Below are 18,832 nucleotides of genomic sequence, written 5' to 3'. Positions count from 1 at the left end.
AGTGGTGTCGAAGGTGTAGGGAAAGTGAAGGTGTTGTCAAAGGCCAGTGGTGTAAGTGTGAGGTAAATATGCGTTTGTCAAGGGTGACGCGAACGTAGCTTTATTGAGGATGTAAAGAAGATGCATTTGACCCGTAAGGTGTAGTGAAGATGCTTGTGAACCTTGGGGGGTGTAGTGTAGTGAAGACATATTTGACGACCCGTTAAGGTTAGGTCAAAGGCCATTAATGGCGTCAAAGGTTTGGCGAAGACGTGATGTGGCGAAGGTGAGTTTTTTTTTTTTTCGTGAAGAGGATGAAGGTGTAGTGAAGGTCAGGCCGTCTTTAAGTCTACTAAGTTCATGTGTCTCTCTCCCTACAGGGCCACAATGGGTTCGACGAACTGCGTCGATACATCAAGTCGGGTGGGGAGTTCTGCAAGGAGTTGGCTGTCATCATGAATGAACGGTGAGTGTATAGTGTGTAATTCTACACTCAACAGTACACCCTACACGTACACTACACTATACACAGACTAGTCAACCGTATGTACTGTAATGTTAAGTAGGAATTCGACTTTCAAGACGTGTTAGTTCGATACAAACACTGCCAGCGAACGTGTTGTGGACGCACGGGTGCCCAGACGTGCTCTGGGCAGCTCATGGCATCTTTGCTGCACTCTTCCTCCCGGCTTACGGGCTGCCACCACAACTAGTCTAGTCGATCGGGAAACCGCAAAGGTAAGATTCCTTATTGACCACACAGTTGATAGAGTGGGTGGATGGTGGTGGTTTGGTTGCCACAGCTGATGCGCTAGTCCGCTGTGTGGGCCACCTTCCTAACCTACACTTTACTTAGCTCTCCTTCCCCACCAACCACACTTGTCAGCGAACAGTTTTCTTCCATGAGCCGAGTGATGGTTACATGGAGGGAGGAGAGAGGTGGGACTTGTTTGTAATTAAGGAAGATTGAACTGGTATTTTAGGGTGATTATAGACCCAGCCAACCAGAAGGGGATGATGATGATGATAGGTGAACAAGAGAGAAATGATTTGAGATTGTATGTATGGATGGTTAACGGCCTAACGAGGAGGAGGAAGTTTAGAAAGTAGTAAAGTGTTGCTGACAGGCTGAGTCAGGGGGGGTGGGGTCACGACCAGTGTGGCCCAGCGATCGTCTGCCTGCCTGTGGTCCACGCCCAGGTGTAGAGGAGGGAAGCGGGGGATGCGGTTTGTCTTCACTCTGCTTGGCAAAATGAGTGGATGTGCCTTAACCCCTAGACCACGACGTTACCACCCTTAAGGTTGAAAACAAAGGCTAGGCCATTGTACCTAAGAGTCGTACCATCGTGCACAACGGTGTAAAACACAAGCTCCTGGATGAGAAAGGGTGAAAGTGACTTTTATCACGTCTTTGTAAATATCTCAGAGATGCGAGTCTAAACAAAAACTGCAAAAAGATGGCTCAACACCTTCTGAGGTGATGGTACAAAGATCCGAGATTTTAAAGATTCTATCCGATTCTCGTACGTAATCAACTGTGGGCTATTTTGACGAGTATTTCTTTCCCTACACCTCGAGGTTTTGGAACCCTCTCTACCCTTTCATATCTTTCCCAAGAACATGACCTTCGCTTCCTCCACTATTCGTTAATACTCTCCCTTGTCTCTGCCTCCCCCAAGACCCCCATTTCATTGATCTCTTGATGAGATGTTTTTCCCGTGGCTGGAGGAGCCTCCAACGTAAAAGAAAAAGAAGAAAAAGCTCTTCACGTCATAATCATATGGCCGCTGGGGAGGACTGTGAAAGCCCCTTTGTGACCCGTGTAATCCTTTCGTGCCACCGCTCACAGGATGAGTATGACCGTCACAATAAAAAGAGTCGGATGATATATCGGCATAAAAAGATGAAAATAAGAGATGATGATGGATTTAATGGCACAACTACCACAGAGAACGTAACACGCGGTGAATATGTCCGCACTGAGCATTTGATGGTGTTCTCGTAACATAAGGAATGGCTGGAGGGAAAGCAATATATATATATATATATATATATATATGTGTGTGTGTGTGTGTGTGTGTGTCCCTCTTGGGCCTTTGGGTCGGGTTTGGGAAGTTGAAGAATGGGCGGAGTGATCAAGAAAAGGTTTGGAAAACATAAAATTGAAGGGTCGCAAAGCCAACGACAATATATTGTTTTTCCCCTACGAAAACGGGCTAGAGTGTATTGCTGCCTCGTGTGTTAGTCTAAAGAGAGAGGAAAATATACACGAAATGTACACAAAACGCGTGAGAACGTCAACATAAAAGTCATACACCAAACTGCAGTGTCAAGTATTAGTGTATCCCCTTCCACACACACACGCACACACACACACACACAACCCTTCCTGGCCCGAGTGTGTGTGTGTGTGTGGTGAGGGTGTTGAGTCCACACAAACATAATCCCGGGCGTCAAGGCTGCTGCAGGGCAGAGTGGGCGGCCGAACAGCCTGGAGGAGCCTTGCAATAATGTGGACATTGTCCCAGGCTGTGCGAGTCATCACTAGACGTGCTGTCTAGCCCCCCCTCATTGCTTGCCTCCCTCGCTCCCTCCCACACTCAGAAAGCAAGTACTGTCGATTTTCATCATATGATTTACTAGCTCTCATACCGCGAACGTAGGTTAGGATATCGATACAGGCACTTGATATCTTGAGTGTATGGAGTTGATATATATGTAGGTAATATGGTCACACTGGCTTTATGGGTGAAGTTCTACAGTGGTTACATGACTGAAGTTCTACAGTGGTTACATGAGTGAAGTTCTACAGTGGTTACATAAGTGAAGTTCTACAGTGGTTACATGAGTGAAGTTCCCAGGGTATTACAGCCAGGGTGCAGGTACAGTAGGGCGTCCTGAAGTCAATGAAGTTCACGAAAGTATCTGGGAAACACGCATAACTGAAGACCTGATGGTCCGTGATGAGGTTCTTCTTCATGTATATAGATAGAGACAGGATAGTAAAGCAGATGGTTCTTCCCTCAGACACCACCACTCCCTCTGGCACATCAGACAGCTGGAAAACAGTCATGAGGGATCACGTAGAGCAGTGTAGCTACGGTGTTTGTGACATACGACACCAGATGGTCTGACGTCGGTGTGTTTGGTGTGTTTATATAAGCCATCACAGACACATAGCCTGCAGTATCTGCTTCAGGATCACTTTCTACATGCCCGTTTTCTGAGCCTGGCTTCTGATATCAGTAGCCAGTTCTGGTCTTATATGTACCATAAGAGGTGTTCAGTGGTATAAAGTCGCTAATAATACTGGTTAGATATTAGTTGGTAGACGATTACTATAATTAGAGACAGTTCGTTGCAACGGTCATAAGACCTCTTCACACAGTTGGCTAAGCCCCTCACAACGGTCACCCTTTTGAGTAGGATCCTTGACGACCAGGTCATAGGTCACCCCAACATAACCGAGGGTCTTATCGTCGTGTTGAAGGAGTTGAGCTAAGAGTGTGGGTTGAGTCAGGTCAGCTAACGTCCACGACCTTATACACAGTGTGATTTTTATGCCTTTCGATGTGACGGATTTATTCTTGTGGTAAACAAGATTTGTTTCATTGACAACTTTTCTTTGATAATTCCGTATTTCCCACTTAATTCCTTCGAACTCTTTAGTGCTATGAGCATGGAGCAAACGAAAGTTCAACAGTTTGTTAAGGACTGGCCTTTGATTCATGATAGATAATACACTGTGTCCTCCTGCCTCTACAGTCTGGAAGGACATTGACGACTTTTGTGGCCTGCCAGCTGAGAACCATTAAGGTTTGCAGCATAGCCAAGATGCAGTAGGTATGTGAGATGTGGTAGTGAAAGGATGCGCCCTTTGCGGTGCGTGTATGTGGGCATAGTGAGTGGCTTGTGTTCAATAGTCGAGTGTGTGTGTGTGTGTGTGTGTGTGTGTGTGTGTGTGTGTGTGTGTGATGGTGTGTTTGTGTGTGTTTATAGTGCCATATCACCACACTCCCCTGAACTGCAGCATCCTTAGTTCCCCTCCTCTTCCTCCTCCGTCGGCGCGAGACACGTCTCCCCTCATCATCGCTCGTAGCATGGCTTAAGTAAGACCTCCAGGTGTGACACGTTCTCAGTCGTGTGTGTGAAGACCCTCCAGGTCCAGGCCAAGCATGAGTTCATGTCGATGACAAATTGATGATCCCAAGTATTCCATAACTGGCACAGGTCGTCGTGTGTGTGTGTGTGTGTGTGTGTGTGTGTGTGTGTGTGTGTGTGTGTGTGTGTGTCTTTGTGTTTGTGTGTCTTGAAGTGTATAGGCCTCTTGACTACCAAGGTCATTAATTAAGACTGACATGGTCCCTGTGTTCCTGTTTCAGGCCATTCACGATCCATTGCTTAAACGGACCTGTATGTAACTTGCCCAGAAGATCATTTAGAACTTGATGTAGATCACAGGCAGTAAGAGGTACAAAATGTAGCAGACCTCCCGTTCTTCAGTATTTAATATGTTTGTTTATAACTCATGTATATCCCCAGGATTCTTATACATCATCTTCCCGACCATCAAAAAATTAAAACGTGGACGGATCAGGTCAAAGGTCAGGCCTGCACTTAAGAGATAGGTCAACTTTCTCAAGGGGCGAAGACATCGCGCTTAAGTCGTCATCCACAAGGGCTAAAGTCGTCGTAATCACTGAGTAAAATTGTCGTCATCGTCCTACAGGGGTAAAGTATTCACCGTCGTACTTAATGGGTAAAAGTCGTCGCACTCAAGGGGGTAAAAATCGTCGTACTTTTAAGGTAAAAGTTGTCGTACTCAAGGGATAAAGTCTTCGTCTTCAGGGGATACATCAGTCGTACTCAAGATGCAGAATCGTCTTCCTCAAGCACTAAACTCGTTCTCAGGGGGGTTGAAGCCCATAAACAGACCCGTGGATAAAACAAGTGTTCCGGACAGAGAGGCCTCAGTGTTAAACGCCAGTTGTTACAGCGATCACATTCTTTATGTCCTACTCCTTAGCTTGAAGAGCTGAATCCTCCTGTGCTGTTTATTTGGACATCCCGATGATGTGTTGGTGTTGGCGCCTACCAGGGGTTTGACTTGAAGTTGAGAGACGTTTATTCTTTTCAATCTTAGCAGGTGCGCTCTAGCAGTCTGCTGCACTAGTAGCAAGTTTAAGGGTGTGGGGTAAGCCTCTCACAGGTACGTATAGCAAGTATTTTCAAGGGGGGGCATGTGTTCTCTCTCTTACTACTCATTGCAGTACTGTAAAACCATCTGAGTCTATTCAGAACGCAAAATTTTGGGACTGTTGTGTTTGTTTACAAGATTTCTACGCAGAGGCAAGCTGAGTTTAGCAGACAAACAAAGTGTTGTGTGCGCTAATTGGTGAAACTGGCGAATATGGCGGCTTACATGCAGACCTTTTCATTTCGACCCGCGTGTGTGTGTGTGTGTGTGTGTGTGTGTGTGTGTGTGTGTGTGTGTGTAAGCGCGCTCCCGCCACTTGTTGCACACATGGAGACTATCGGACTTTCACAAGAGAAAGCAGGCTTGGCTTAGGAGGCTGAGTTCAATACAAGAGTGATTGATTAATCGTTGAATAGTGTTCAGTTGAAGTTTTTACTGTGTGATTACTGTTTGTGTGGTACTGGGAGAGAGATTTACACTCTTGTCGCCCCGTCTCTTAACCTTGTATGCATGTATGTACACACACACACACACACACACACACACACACACACACACACACACACACACACCAGCCTAGGCCAAGTACCTGTTTACTACTCAGCCACGAGAAGGATAAACAGCTGGGTTGGCTGTGGGCCTACTACCTTCCCCAGGTTTCAAACCCTATTTGTACCCAACCCTCTGTGTGTGTGTGTGTGTGTGTGTGTGTGTGTGTGTGTGTGTGTGTGTGTGTGTGTGTGTGCTCCCTGTTGATGCTCAATGCTCTCCGTGTCAGAACCGGACAATGATGACTCGCTTTCTTCAGTAATCCTTTTATAAATGATTAAATGACATACGAATTATAAGAAACGTAATTCGTTATGATTTTTCATAACGTTTCTTTCGCTATACTTCGTTCATTCTCTTGAGCGCTTCGCTGCATAGATTCTGGGTGTGTAATTAGACGTTGTATGTTTATCCATTTATCGGTTACCCCTGGATCCCCTTCCTTAAAAAGGTCCTGGATTTATTCCAGAATCCCTTTTCCAGGAGCTCCTGCAACCCCCAAGACTGCGCCACTTCCAGTAGCAGGGAAATGATGGATTTATTTGGAGCGAGGAGAGTTTTTCGACGAGACTTTACTCTCTTTCGTCAGCAGACGATGGATGAGACAGCCTCACCAATGGGTTGAGTTTTCACACCCGCGGCGTAACCGCAGGGAGGCGGAGTCCGGTAACGCTAACCGTGTATTGTATACCATTTTGCGTAATGTATGGACAAAGATTCAGCTGGTCTGACGCGCCACTAGACACTGAGATCATCACAGGACACCTATTCAGTGCCGGGTGAGGGGGATGGAGGATGAGGTGTGTGGGAGGAGAATTGAGGATGGGTGGGGGACGTCGGAGGGGAGGAGGGTCACGACACTTCGTTCCCTTAGACTGGTGTACATTAACATTTTTTTTTTAGGAGAGAGACGAAGGTAGTAGACCCGTAACATGTAAACTGTTTACACTTAGGCCTGAACTGTGTATAACGAACGGGTATAATTGGCCACGTTGGGAGGCTGGTAGACCTGGCACACTTTCTCTTGTCTGGTCGACTCTCTCATGGCTTTTCTCGACTTGGTGCCGCTCAGGTAGCTCCTAACCTGGTGCTGCTCAGTTATCTCCTGACCTGGTGATGCTCAGGTACTTTCTGACTTGATACTGCTCAGGTGCTCCCTGACCTGATACTGCTCAGGTACCTCCTGACCTGTTCACCAGGTGTTCTCGTGACGCGTTTAAATTATGGTGAACAACTTCATGAGCACGACTTTTAAACTCTTTGGTACGATGGCATGGCCTTTGGCTTGGACCGACCCCTGAGAGTCGGGTCAATAGCCGTTCCATCATACCCGTGGGTCGTACAAGAAGGGTCGTACCCTTGTGCCCAAGGATCGTACCGTCGTTCCCTCGGGTCGTACCGTCGTGCTGAAGAGTCATATTGTCATTTTTCCCACATGTATCTTAGTGCCCAAATCAGGGAGAGGTCATGACCCCAGAGAAAGGTGACCTGAGCTGTTCCGCTGTCTCCCGCGTTAGCGAGGTAGTGCAAGGAAACAGACGAAAGAATGACCCAACCCACCCACATACACATATATATACATACACGTCCACACACTCAAATATATATATATATATATATATATATATATATATATATATATATATATATATATATATATATATATATATATATATTCTAAATCTAAAGAAAATTATAAGGTTGAACAACGAAATGTGTTTCCACGTCCTGTAGATGAAGATCTGAGATTGGTTACGTCGCCATCTGTATCGTGTTTCGGTTTTCGTTCTTCTGAGCTTCCCCGAAGTCGCCCGCCCCCATTATCAATCTTAAGTCCAGGGAAAGTTCGATTTCCTCCGGGGCTTGTTTTTTCCCCCATCATGTGGACATAAATATTACCTGGTTCTCGAAAGACCAGGTCATTCATTCTGTAAGTAATGATGATAATTAAGAAAAAAAGATTGAATTTCTTAGAGGGAGTCACGATGTTTCTAAGGCAAGTCTAAGTTTAGACAGGTGAAAGGGAGAGTGTGGTAATGAGGACCCTTGGGGCGAGCGAGCGTCCGTCCGTGTTACATACCCAGACAGAAAGTTTAGAGCGTCCTGGGTAGGTTGGCTGTTGCGAGGGTTGTGGGGGTAATATAACCGAGGTTGGAACCCTCGTGGAGTCCATTTTCTTTGGCTCGTTAACCAAATATTATGGACAGTCGGGGGAAGGGAGAGAGTGGGAAGGAGGTGGTGTGGAGGCATAAAACACAGTCTGGTTGCGAGAGAACAAGAAGTGTCGGGAAGACAGCCCGCCATTAAAAACGGGTTAGTGAGAGTTGATTCATTGTGGTGATACGAGGGTTTAGAGCTGCATTTGAAAGTAAGCAGGAAGGAAGAAAAAGAAAGCAGCCAATCTGAATAAATGGGTCTTGTGTATGTAGTAACTGTGAACGGCTGGTCACTTAGTGACAGACGAAGGGAATATTGATGTTGCTAAACTCTTTCGAGGATCTGCAGGTCGATGACCGCCTCCCTGTAAATGTGAAGGACTGACTATGAACGGCTGGTCATCTGGGCAGTGAACGTCATCTCTAGCCTATCCAAGGTACTGGGGGAGTTTCGGGCTGGTCATCCGTAATGTCTTTTAAACCGTGAGCGTTGTAGTACTGAACTGGCTTTTACGTGGCATATCCTAATCATGAGTAACCTCTACGCAGACCAGCTAATTGGCTATCTAATATGAAGCATTAGATTTCCCAGCATGAAGAGGTGGCATGTCCCTTTAATGGTTGTCTGATCGCTGAGCACTGGGTTAGTCGTATGAACTGCACTCCCCCAGCACTAAACACTGGGGGTGATCGTATGAATTTCACCCCAACACTGCGCGCTGGGATTCTTTTGAATTACACCTCAGCAGTAAACACTGGAGTACCGAATGAATTCCATCCCAGCACTTAACATTGGGATAGTCGTCTGAATTACACCCCAGCATTTAGCCTTGGGATAACCAATAGAACGATTGGAATAACCAAACATTCATCATGGCTCAACACTTGAGTACTATAGTGGACATGGCTCACTGGGATGGCTGTATTAAGTGCGACCCAGCAGCAGATACTTGGTTGGCCATATTCAGTGAGGCCCACCTGGACGCCCACCTGAACCGCGGTAGTGTAAGTGTTGGCCATTCCTTTTAAAGGTAACTTAATTTTTCACGTCTGTCGCAGGTCGTACCGCCTCCTGGAGACAAAATCGAGGATCGTTTGTGGTGAAAATGTTTGTTATCGTACGTCCCCCATTCGAAAGAATTCAGCCTTTAAACAAAGATCGACCTATTCATTAATTCACAAAGACAATAAAAGCCTTACTCTATATCTCTTTAGGCACTAGTATTTCTTAGTCCATTCTTTCCAGTATATTACAGGTATCACGTTCGGCAGAATCGATCTCGGAAATTCATAAAAGATTTGTCGATTGTAGAGCTTTGTTCAGATGCTCCGACTACCGAGTTTATAATGGATGGGATGAGACAGATGCCTAGTACAGTCCACAGATGTTTGGCTGGGTACCTTGCGTGTCGCTAGGCATCAAGCAACACGGGCAGGCGGCTTTGTGTAGGCGTCGCACGGCTAGGCTACAGACTCGGCTTCTTGACCTAATGTGGAGAACGGTGGGGTTTAGGGGGGAGGGAGGATGATCATCCTCAACACCTACCGCACCTGTTCATTATTTGGATATAAGGTTCATCCGGTATCGATATGATCCATGTTGTGGTTGCAGGTTATGATGACGACATGTCTCTGGCAATGAGGGGTCGACAGCAACACCGAATCAATCCAGGATTCTGTCTTAGAGAGTTAGTTCAGGGTTGCAGTGTCAGTAACCCTTCATTTATGCGTCTTGCCCATGTAGAGTTATGAGGGAGAGAGGGAGAGAAAGTGCTTATAAGTGCTGATGAGATTTTTGCATTAGGCATGCTTAGCGAGTAGCCATCGCCGCGTACGGTAACTGCATCTGGTGTTCCCAGGCGTTCACACATCGAGGTACTGACCAGACACAATGTTGCTTAACTTCTCGGTTCTCGTGAGAAACGAGAGAAAGTGAGAGATCTGATACGACTTGAGAGATCTAATACGACTTAGATTTTATATTCAAATCATGTGTTCCCTATCTTCATTCTTGATAATGAGATGAAATTTCAGACCACATTTCGAACGAGACGCAGAATACTCACTGGCAAGCGTGATCGAATCCGGCGGTTGGAGAGTGCGTCAGGAGGTGTGAACATCATCCATCCCTGATGTAGACGACCTGGCGGGTGAAGTGGTGTCTACCAACTCTTGTATTATGTAAAAGATGACGAGGTCATCGCTCGTGCTTTCTCCTCTGTTCTTCCGGCCCCGAGACTTTTTCTTATGTTCCCTCCTCTAATTCCACCCTCCGCCACAACCTTTTCTCCTTCCCTCGCTGCACCTCGGCCAGTGTCTGTCTTACCGTCTGGCTTTCACCTCACGCAGAGAAAATGTCTAAGTGAACAACGGAGGAAAGTACCGCTGATGAATCATGCTAGAATCTCTTTTATCTTTAATCCTCCCCTTAACACGTAATGAATGACCAGTTCGCTCAGGGCCAGTAGTGATGGCTCGTCGCTGGACCAGCACACATAATGAACTAAGGGAGATAAGACCCCTTTCCCGTCTCCACCACCATCACTAACGTTTATCAGTTTACGTTCGTCTTCTCCGGGTAGGAGACAGCCTAGCTCAAATCATGGATGAGTGCGGGAGACACTTACATGTCCACTCTCCAAAGCCTCCCCGTCCCTTATGTATGAGCAAGGCTACAAAAGTTGTGCTAATTGAACGTTTGGACGATATGGAAAAACAGGATACAGGATGATTTAGCCTCCTCAGCATAACTGTACGATGCTGGGGTATGAATGGCAAGGCCCTTGACCTGATCTTAAAGGGTATATATGTTCATGAGGTCTGTCAGGCTTATTGGACATGAACTATGGGATAGACGCACATGATATACCATGTTCATTTCTTAACTGAGTAGAAAGGGATTTTTTTATGGGGGGGGGGGGATCAGCTGTAGTCTCTCTCTTGATACGTGATGCTGTGTTCAATACCTGCCTGGCGCTTATATTTAGTGTTTGTTTTTGTGGACTGATGAAGTGAATGTGGAGTTGGATCCTGTAGTCTGTGAGGTGTTGACCTGCGGTATTGAGTTTTTAAAGTCTGTTTGGTTTTGGTATGTGGTGTTGCGTCTTATCGCCTAGCACCCACATGCGTTGAAGGGCCGTGTCGTGTATGTACCGTGTGTTTACATGGGGAAAAAAAAAGATAGGATCGTACCATCATCAGCATGATTGTTACAATGCAATAGAACCTTTAGACTCTAACACACTCCAGATGTACGTCTTCGGTTTTCGGAGATTTCGGCTAACGTAAATCACCTAAACTTATAGATAAGAACGTAGACTGTCATAGGCTAGTATGTATGACATAAAATAATTTTGTATTTACGTGACTTTTTAATTATCAACTACTCAAAAACATAACGGTATATAAAAGATATTTTTTCTCTACATAATTTATCATAGTCGTTTCCGTTTTCTCTGTGAAGTGTGTAGGGATGGATGGTACATACGTGTATATAGGTCTTTTTCTTTGTTTCTGTGTAAGGTAGCCGAGATGCCATGGGCAGAATTATGCCCTAGTCATGACCAATCATATATACATATATATATATATATATATATATATATATATATATATATATATATATATATATATATATATATATATATATATATATATATATATGGGCTATGGATAGAGTTGTGCGCAGGAGGATGGATGTGCTGGAAATGAGATGTTTGAGGACAATGTGTGGTGTGAGGTGGTTTGATCGAGTGAGCAACGTAAGGGTAAGAGAGATGTGTGGAAATAAAAAGAGCGTGGTTGAGAGAGCAGAAGAGGGTGTTTTGAAGTGGTTTGGGCATATGGAGAGGATGAGTGAGGAAAGATTGACCAAGAGGATATATGTGTCGGAGGTGGAGGGAACAAGGAGAAGAGGGAGACCAAATTGGAGGTGGAAAGATGGAGTGAAAAAGATTTTGTGTGATCGGGGCCTGAACATGCAGGAGGGTGAAAGGAGGGCAAGGAATAGAGTGAATTGGAGCGATGTGGTATACCGGGGTTGACGTGCTGTCAGTGGATTGAATCAAGGCATGTGAAGCGTCTGGGGTAAACCATGGAAAGCTGTGTAGGTATGTATATTTGCGTGTGTGGGCGTATGTATATACATGTGTATGGGGGGGGTTGGGCCATTTCTTTCGTCTGTTTCCTTGCGCTACCTCGCAAACGCGGGAGACAGCGACAAAGTATAATAAAAAAAAAAAAAGGGCAGTGTTAGGGCCGCTGGCAGTGTGAGAGTAGCGGGGGTAGTGTGAGGAAGCGGGGCAGTGTTAGGGCCGCTGGCAGTGTGAGAGTAGCGGGGGTAGTGTGAGGAAGCGGGGCAGTGTTAGGGCCGCTGGCAGTGTGAGAGTAGCGGGGGTAGTGTGAGGGAAGCGGGGCAGTGTGAGGGAAGCGGGGCAGTATGAGGGAAGCGGGGCATGTGAGGGAAGCGGGGTAGTGTGAGGGAAGCGGGGCAGTATGAGGGAAGCGGGGCAGTGTTAGGGCCGCTGGCAGTGTGAGAGTAGCGGGGGTAGTGTGAGGGAAGCGGGGCATGTGAGGGAAGCGGGGCAGTATGAGGGAAGCGGGGCAGTGTGAGGGAAGCGGGGTAGTGTGAGGAAGCGGGGCAGTGTTAGGGCCGCTGGCAGTGTGAGAGTAGCGGGGGTAGTGTGAAGGTAGCGGGGTAGTGTGAGGGAAGCGGGGCAGTGTTAGGGCCGCTGGCAGTGTGAGAGTAGCGGGGGTAGTGTGAGGAAGCGGGGCAGTGTGAGGAAGCGGGGCAGTGTTAGGGCCGCTGGCAGTGTGAGAGTAGCGGGGGTAGTGTGAGGAAGCGGGGCAGTGTTAGGGCCGCTGGCAGTGTGAGAGTAGCGGGGGTAGTGTGAGGAAGCGGGGCAGTGTTAGGGCCGCTGGGCAGTGTGAGAGTAGCGGGGGTAGTGTGAGGGAAGCGGGGCAGTATGAGGGAAGCGGGGCAGTATGAGGGAAGCGGGGCAGTGTTAGGGCCGCTGGCAGTGTGAGAGTAGCGGGGGTAGTGTGAGGAAGCGGGGCAGTGTTAGGGCCGCTGGGCAGTGTGAGAGTAGCGGGGGTAGTGTGAGGGAAGCGGGGCAGTGTGAGGGTAGCGGGGTAGTATGAGGGAAGCGGGGCAGTGTGAGGGAAGCGGGGTAGTGTGAGGGAAGCGGGGCAGTATGAGAGAAGCAGGGCAGTGTTAGGGCCGCTGGGCAGTGTGAGAGTAGCGGGGTAGTATGAGGGAAGCGGGGTAGTGTGAAGGTAGCGGGGTAGTGTGAGGGAAGCGGGGCAGTGTGAGGGTAGCGGGGTAGTATGAGGGAAGCGGGGCAGTGTGAGGGAAGCGGGGTAGTGTGAGGGAAGCGGGGCAGTATGAGGGAAGCGGGGCAGTGTTAGGGCCGCTGGGCAGTGTGAGAGTAGCGGGGGTAGTGTGAGGAAGCGGGGCAGTGTGAGGGAAGCGGGGCAGTATGAGGGAAGCGGGGCAGTATGAGGGAAGCGGGGCATGTGAGGGAAGCGGGGTAGTGTGAGGGAAGCGGGGCAGTATGAGGGAAGCGGGGCAGTGTGAGGGTAGCGGGGTAGTATGAGGGAAGCGGGGCAGTGTGAGGGAAGCGGGGCAGTGTTAGGGCCGCTGGGCAGTGTGAGAGTAGCGGGGGTAGTGTGAGGAAGCGGGGCAGTGTGAGGAAGCGGGGCAGTGTGAGGGAAGCGGGGCAGTATGAGGGAAGCGGGGCAGTATGAGGGAAGCGGGGCAGTATGAGGGAAGCGGGGCAGTGTGAGGAAGCGGGGCAGTGTGAGGAAGCGGGGCAGTGTGAGGGTAGCGGGGTAGTATGAGGGAAGCGGGGCATGTGAGGGAAGCGGGGTAGTGTGAGGAAGCGGGGCAGTGTGAGGGTAGCGGGGTAGTATGAGGGAAGCGGGGCAGTATGAGGGAAGCGGGGCAGTGTGAGGGAAGCGGGGCAGTATGAGGGAAGCGGGGCAGTGTGAGGGTAGCGGGGTAGTATGAGGGAAGCGGGGCAGTGTGAGGGAAGCGGGGCAGTGTGAGGAAGCGGGGCAGTGTGAGGAAGCGGGGCAGTGTGAGGGAAGCGGGGCAGTATGAGGGAAGCGGGGCAGTATGAGGGAAGCGGGGCAGTGTGAGGGAAGCGGGGCAGTGTGAGGAAGCGGGGCAGTGTGAGGGTAGCGGGGTAGTATGAGGGAAGCGGGGCAGTATGAGGGAAGCGGGGCAGTGTGAGGGTAGCGGGGTAGTATGAGGGAAGCGGGGCAGTGTTAGGGCCGCTGGGCAGTGTGAGAGTAGCGGGGGTAGTGTGAGGAAGCGGGGCAGTGTGAGGGAAGCGGGGCAGTGTGAGGGAAGCGGGGCATGTGAGGGAAGCGGGGTAGTGTGAGGAAGCGGGGCAGTGTTAGGGCCGCTGGCAGTGTGAGAGTAGCGGGGGTAGTGTGAGGAAGCGGGGCAGTGTGAGGAAGCGGGGCAGTGTTAGGGCCGCTGGGCAGTGTGAGAGTAGCGGGGGTAGTGTGAGGGAAGCGGGGTAGTGTGAGGGAAGCGGGGCAGTATGAGGGAAGCGGGGCAGTGTTAGGGCCGCTGGCAGTGTGAGAGTAGCGGGGGTAGTGTGAAGGTAGCGGGGTAGTATGAGGGAAGCGGGGCATGTGAGGGAAGCGGGGCAGTATGAGGGAAGCGGGGCAGTGTGAGGGTAGCGGGGTAGTATGAGGGAAGCGGGGCAGTGTTAGGGCCGCTGGCAGTGTGAGAGTAGCGGGGGTAGTGTGAGGGAAGCGGGGCAGTGTTAGGGCCGCTGGCAGTGTGAGAGTAGCGGGGGTAGTGTGAGGAAGCGGGGCAGTGTTAGGGCCGCTGGCAGTGTGAGAGTAGCGGGGGTAGTGTGAGGAAGCGGGGCAGTGTTAGGGCCGCTGGCAGTGTGAGAGTAGCGGGGGTAGTGTGAGGGAAGCGGGGCAGTGTGAGGGAAGCGGGGCAGTGTGAGGGAAGCGGGGCAGTGTGAGGGTAGCGGGGTAGTATGAGGGAAGCGGGGCAGTATGAGGGAAGCGGGGCAGTGTGAGGGAAGCGGGGCAGTGTGAGGAAGCGGGGCAGTGTGAGGAAGCGGGGCAGTGTTAGGGCCGCTGGCAGTGTGAGAGTAGCGGGGGTAGTGTGAGGGAAGCGGGGCAGTATGAGGGAAGCGGGGCAGTATGAGGGAAGCGGGGCAGTATGAGGGAAGCGGGGCAGTGTTAGGGCCGCTGGCAGTGTGAGAGTAGCGGGGGTAGTGTGAGGGAAGCGGGGCAGTATGAGGGAAGCGGGGCAGTATGAGGGAAGCGGGGCAGTATGAGGGAAGCGGGGCAGTATGAGGGAAGCGGGGCAGTATGAGGGAAGCGGGGCAGTGTGAGGAAGCGGGGCAGTGTTAGGGCCGCTGGCAGTGTGAGAGTAGCGGGGGTAGTGTGAGGGAAGCGGGGTAGTGTGAGGAAGCGGTGAGGGAAGCGGGGCAGTGTGAGGGTAGCGGAGGTAGTATGAGGGAAGCGGGGCAGTGTGAGGGAAGCGGGGCAGTGTGAGGGAAGCGGGGCAGTGTTAGGGCCGCTGGGCAGTGTGAGAGTAGCGGGGTAGTGTGAGGGAAGCGGGGTAGTGTGAAGGTAGCGGGGTAGTATGAGGGAAGCGGGGCAGTGTGAGGGTAGCGGGGTAGTATGAGGGAAGCGGGGCAGTGTGAGGGAAGCGGGGTAGTGTGAGGGAAGCGGGGCAATGTGAGGGAAGCGGGGCAGTGTGAGGGGTCCCTGGGCAGTGTGGTTGCGTCACTTCCTGTCATTTCTTTATATAAGAAAGTAAGTTGACGACCGGTTAGGCTGGTCTAACCCTGACCATATCCTTCCCCACACCTCTACCCTGGCCCCTCCTGCATCATCCTAGCCCCTGCTACATCCTCCTAGCCCCTCCTGCATCCTCCCAGCCCCTCTTACATCCTCATATACCCTCCTGCATCCTCTTAGCCGCTGCTACATCCTCCTAGCCCCCTCCTACATCTTCATATTCCCTCCTGTATCCGCCTAGCCCCTCCTGCGTCCTCCTACATCTCCTAGCTGCTCCCGCATCATTCTAGCCCCCCTGCATCCTCCTAGCCCCCCTGCATCCTCCTAGCCCCTTCTGCATCCTCCAAACTCCTCCTTCTCTTCCTGTCCCCTTCTGCTTCTACCTCGCGCCTGCTTCCCCATCCTTTGTCCCCATCTTCCTGCACCCTAGCCCTGTTGCCCCCTCTTTGCCTTTATCCCTTTCTTCTCTCAACCTAGCCCCTTGCCCCTAGCTCTTTCCACCCCCCCCCTCCCCTTTAACCCCTTCTACCCCCTCCTTAATCCCGAGCCCCTGCTGGCCTTCCTAGCCCCTGCTGCCTGATTCTAGCCTATAGCCGCTGCTGCCCTTCTTAGCCCTTAGCCCCTGCAGTCAGTCCTAGCCCCCAGTCCCTTATGCCCTCCATAGTCCCTGCTCCTTGCTTTCTCCTCCTGTCCCCAGGCTCAGCCGCCTGCTCTTAGCCACTTCTTCCCTAATGCCACCTCCTAACCCCATATAACCCTGCTGCCCCTCTCCGCTACACCTCACTGTTGCCGTGTCCCATCCTCTCCTGTTTCTCCAAGCCTCTTCTGTTCCATTCTTTTCCCAGTTGGAAGATCGTGTATACTGATGCTGCTGATGTTCTTCTCCCTTGCCGTTGATACCCCTTTCCTTTGCTCATGATATTTCCCCACACTTCCAGTCGTCCAACAAACTCTCCCCTTTAGATTGAGAACGTCCAAGAGAGCAAGAGCTACACAGACTAATAGAAGAAAAAAAGAAATAAGTAACATGATTCCTAGTGGTTGAATTGGATGTGATCAGGAAGCTCTGCTACTCCTGGGTGTTGCTGGAGATGTATCTTCTTCTAGTAGAAATAAGCTGCAGGAATCTGTTTGTGTGAGAGGAACCTGGGATTCGACAGCGTCCCTAATCTGGTGCTAGAGTTCAGCCTTTGTGAGAATGAGTTAAGGAGACCAGCTGTCTGCTGGCATGTGTTGGAACTGTGCCCGAGTACAGAGTTAAGGGGATATTCAACAAGCTATCCTCATCCTACATAAGGTCAAAACCGGAGTAATGCTTCCCAAGTTATTTTTGTCTTCTTCTGAACATTCAGTCACAGACAAAAGTCCACATCAAGGCCGGAGCGCAATTGAAATTTAGAGAGGTTAAAGAAAGAGGAAAAAGAAGAGACAAGGGAAAGTGTCTCTGGATTTTGGAGGGAAATGAAAAACCTGTCTTTTAAAATGTGCCAGGTTGTAGTTATTGGGAAAGACCTGAGAGTAGAATAACCACAATAGAAAGACACACAAAAGAGCTAATACAGGTGGTGCAAAGGAAGGCAAAAAAAAAAAAAAGAAGTAACAGTTATAGCTGAATTATAGTGAGAGATCATATATTTATCCGTCATGGAAGAGAGAAGAACAAGGATTACTTGATCATAACCTTCAAGGTTCTAAACGTGTGTGTTGATGTCAGCAGTGGAAACGTTTTCGAAAGATACAGACACAGAACAGTCAAAGGCCATAGCATGAAACTAAACTAGAAACTTGTTTTGAAAGGATGTTAAGAAGTCCTTCTGTAGCGGATGAATGGAATAAACTGAGTTATGACATGGTGAATGTGGGCGGCTCATAGGCTTGTGAAAGGCTGTATTATAGTAGAGAAAGTTCATGAGACCGGGTGGTGGGGGGAGGGTCACAAGTGTTGAACTCCCTCCCCGTTCTGTGTATTCACGCTAAATTCGCAAATTCGTATATACGCTACAAAGTTCCTGTTGTGCAGTGGTTAGCTTTGCGACCGGGTTCGAATCTTGGACGGGTCATCCGGCTCACAGGCAACCCAGTTGTTCATCCTTCTCTTTGGGTTCGGTCTGTGGATGGTTACCAGTCGTCAGCTGGGATATGTATATGTATGTGTATACGTAAGGTTAAGACATGATTTATGTATAAGTTTAAGAGACGGGTTAACACGTGTGTAAAACGCTCTCCCCGTAACACACACACACACACACACACACACACACACACACACACACACACACACACTTGCATAACTGGCGCATGTGACCTTGTGTTATATAAGGTGTGAGGGTAACCTAAGTGGCTGGAGTCGTACTTATGTTCTTGAGGGGATGAGGGAGGGTAGAGGAGGGGGAGGTGGACGTGATGGGGGATGAGGGAGGAGGAGGAGGTAGAGCTGATGCTGGGCTGGAGGAGGAGAGAAGAGGAGTAGGAGGAGGTGGACGTGATGGTGGGATTTGGAAGGAGAGAGGAGGAGGAGGAGGTGATGCTGGGCTGGGGGAGGAGAGAAGAGGAGGAGGAGGAGGTGGTGGACGTGATGGTGGGGTTTGGAAGGAGAGAGGAGGAGGAGGTGATGCTGGGGTTGGGTATGAGAGAGGAGGGGGAGGTGGACGTGGACGTGATGCTGGGGTTGAGGGGGGAGAGAGGAGGAGAAGGTGATGTTGGGGTTGGGTAGGAGAGAGGAGGGGGAGGTGGACGTGGACGTAATGCTGGGGTTGAGGGAGGAGAGAGGAGGAGGAGGTGATGCTGGGGTTGGGTAGGAGAGAGGAGGGGGAGGTGGACGTGATGCTAGAGTGGGGGAAGAGGAGCAGCGTGATAAATGGGAGAGGCGTGATGCCGGGGAGGAGGAGGAGGAGGGAGAGGATGGTGCTGGGAAGCAGTGTTATGCCTAAGTTACATTCACCGTTGCTCTGTGGAGACGCCGTGGGGTAGGGCTGAGAGAGGTGTGGCGAGGGAGGGAAAGTGGGGCCCTCTAGTTGTGTGTACTTCGAGGGGAGTAATGAGGGGTAGGGTGTCAGGAAAGGTCTCGGAAGATAAGAAAGGTCAGGGAAAGTCTCGGGGAGTTATTGGGGCTATGAAAGGTCTGGGGAATTATCGGGGGGTGTAGAGAGGAGTCATAGGGGTCATTGAAGGTCTG

The 18,832-nt window shown here is 50.0% G+C and overlaps 1 protein-coding gene across 6 annotated transcripts in view; it reads left to right on the top strand.

The window, feature by feature from the left end:
- The window catches only part of Nost (Nostrin), a 336,474-nt gene that overhangs the window by 255,980 nt on the left and 61,662 nt on the right, over nt 1–18,832 (top strand). For all 6 annotated transcript variants that reach the window (XM_071657576.1, XM_071657408.1, XM_071657652.1 and 3 more), the window contains one exon: nt 360–445. In XM_071657576.1, coding sequence (XP_071513677.1) covers nt 360–445 — 86 coding nt within the window. The remainder of the gene's footprint in view (nt 1–359; nt 446–18,832) is intronic.

Source organism: Panulirus ornatus, chromosome 1 (assembly GCF_036320965.1).
Source record: "Panulirus ornatus isolate Po-2019 chromosome 1, ASM3632096v1, whole genome shotgun sequence".
Lineage (NCBI taxonomy): Eukaryota > Metazoa > Arthropoda > Malacostraca > Decapoda > Palinuridae > Panulirus > Panulirus ornatus.
This window is presented reverse-complemented; position numbering and strand designations above follow the sequence as displayed.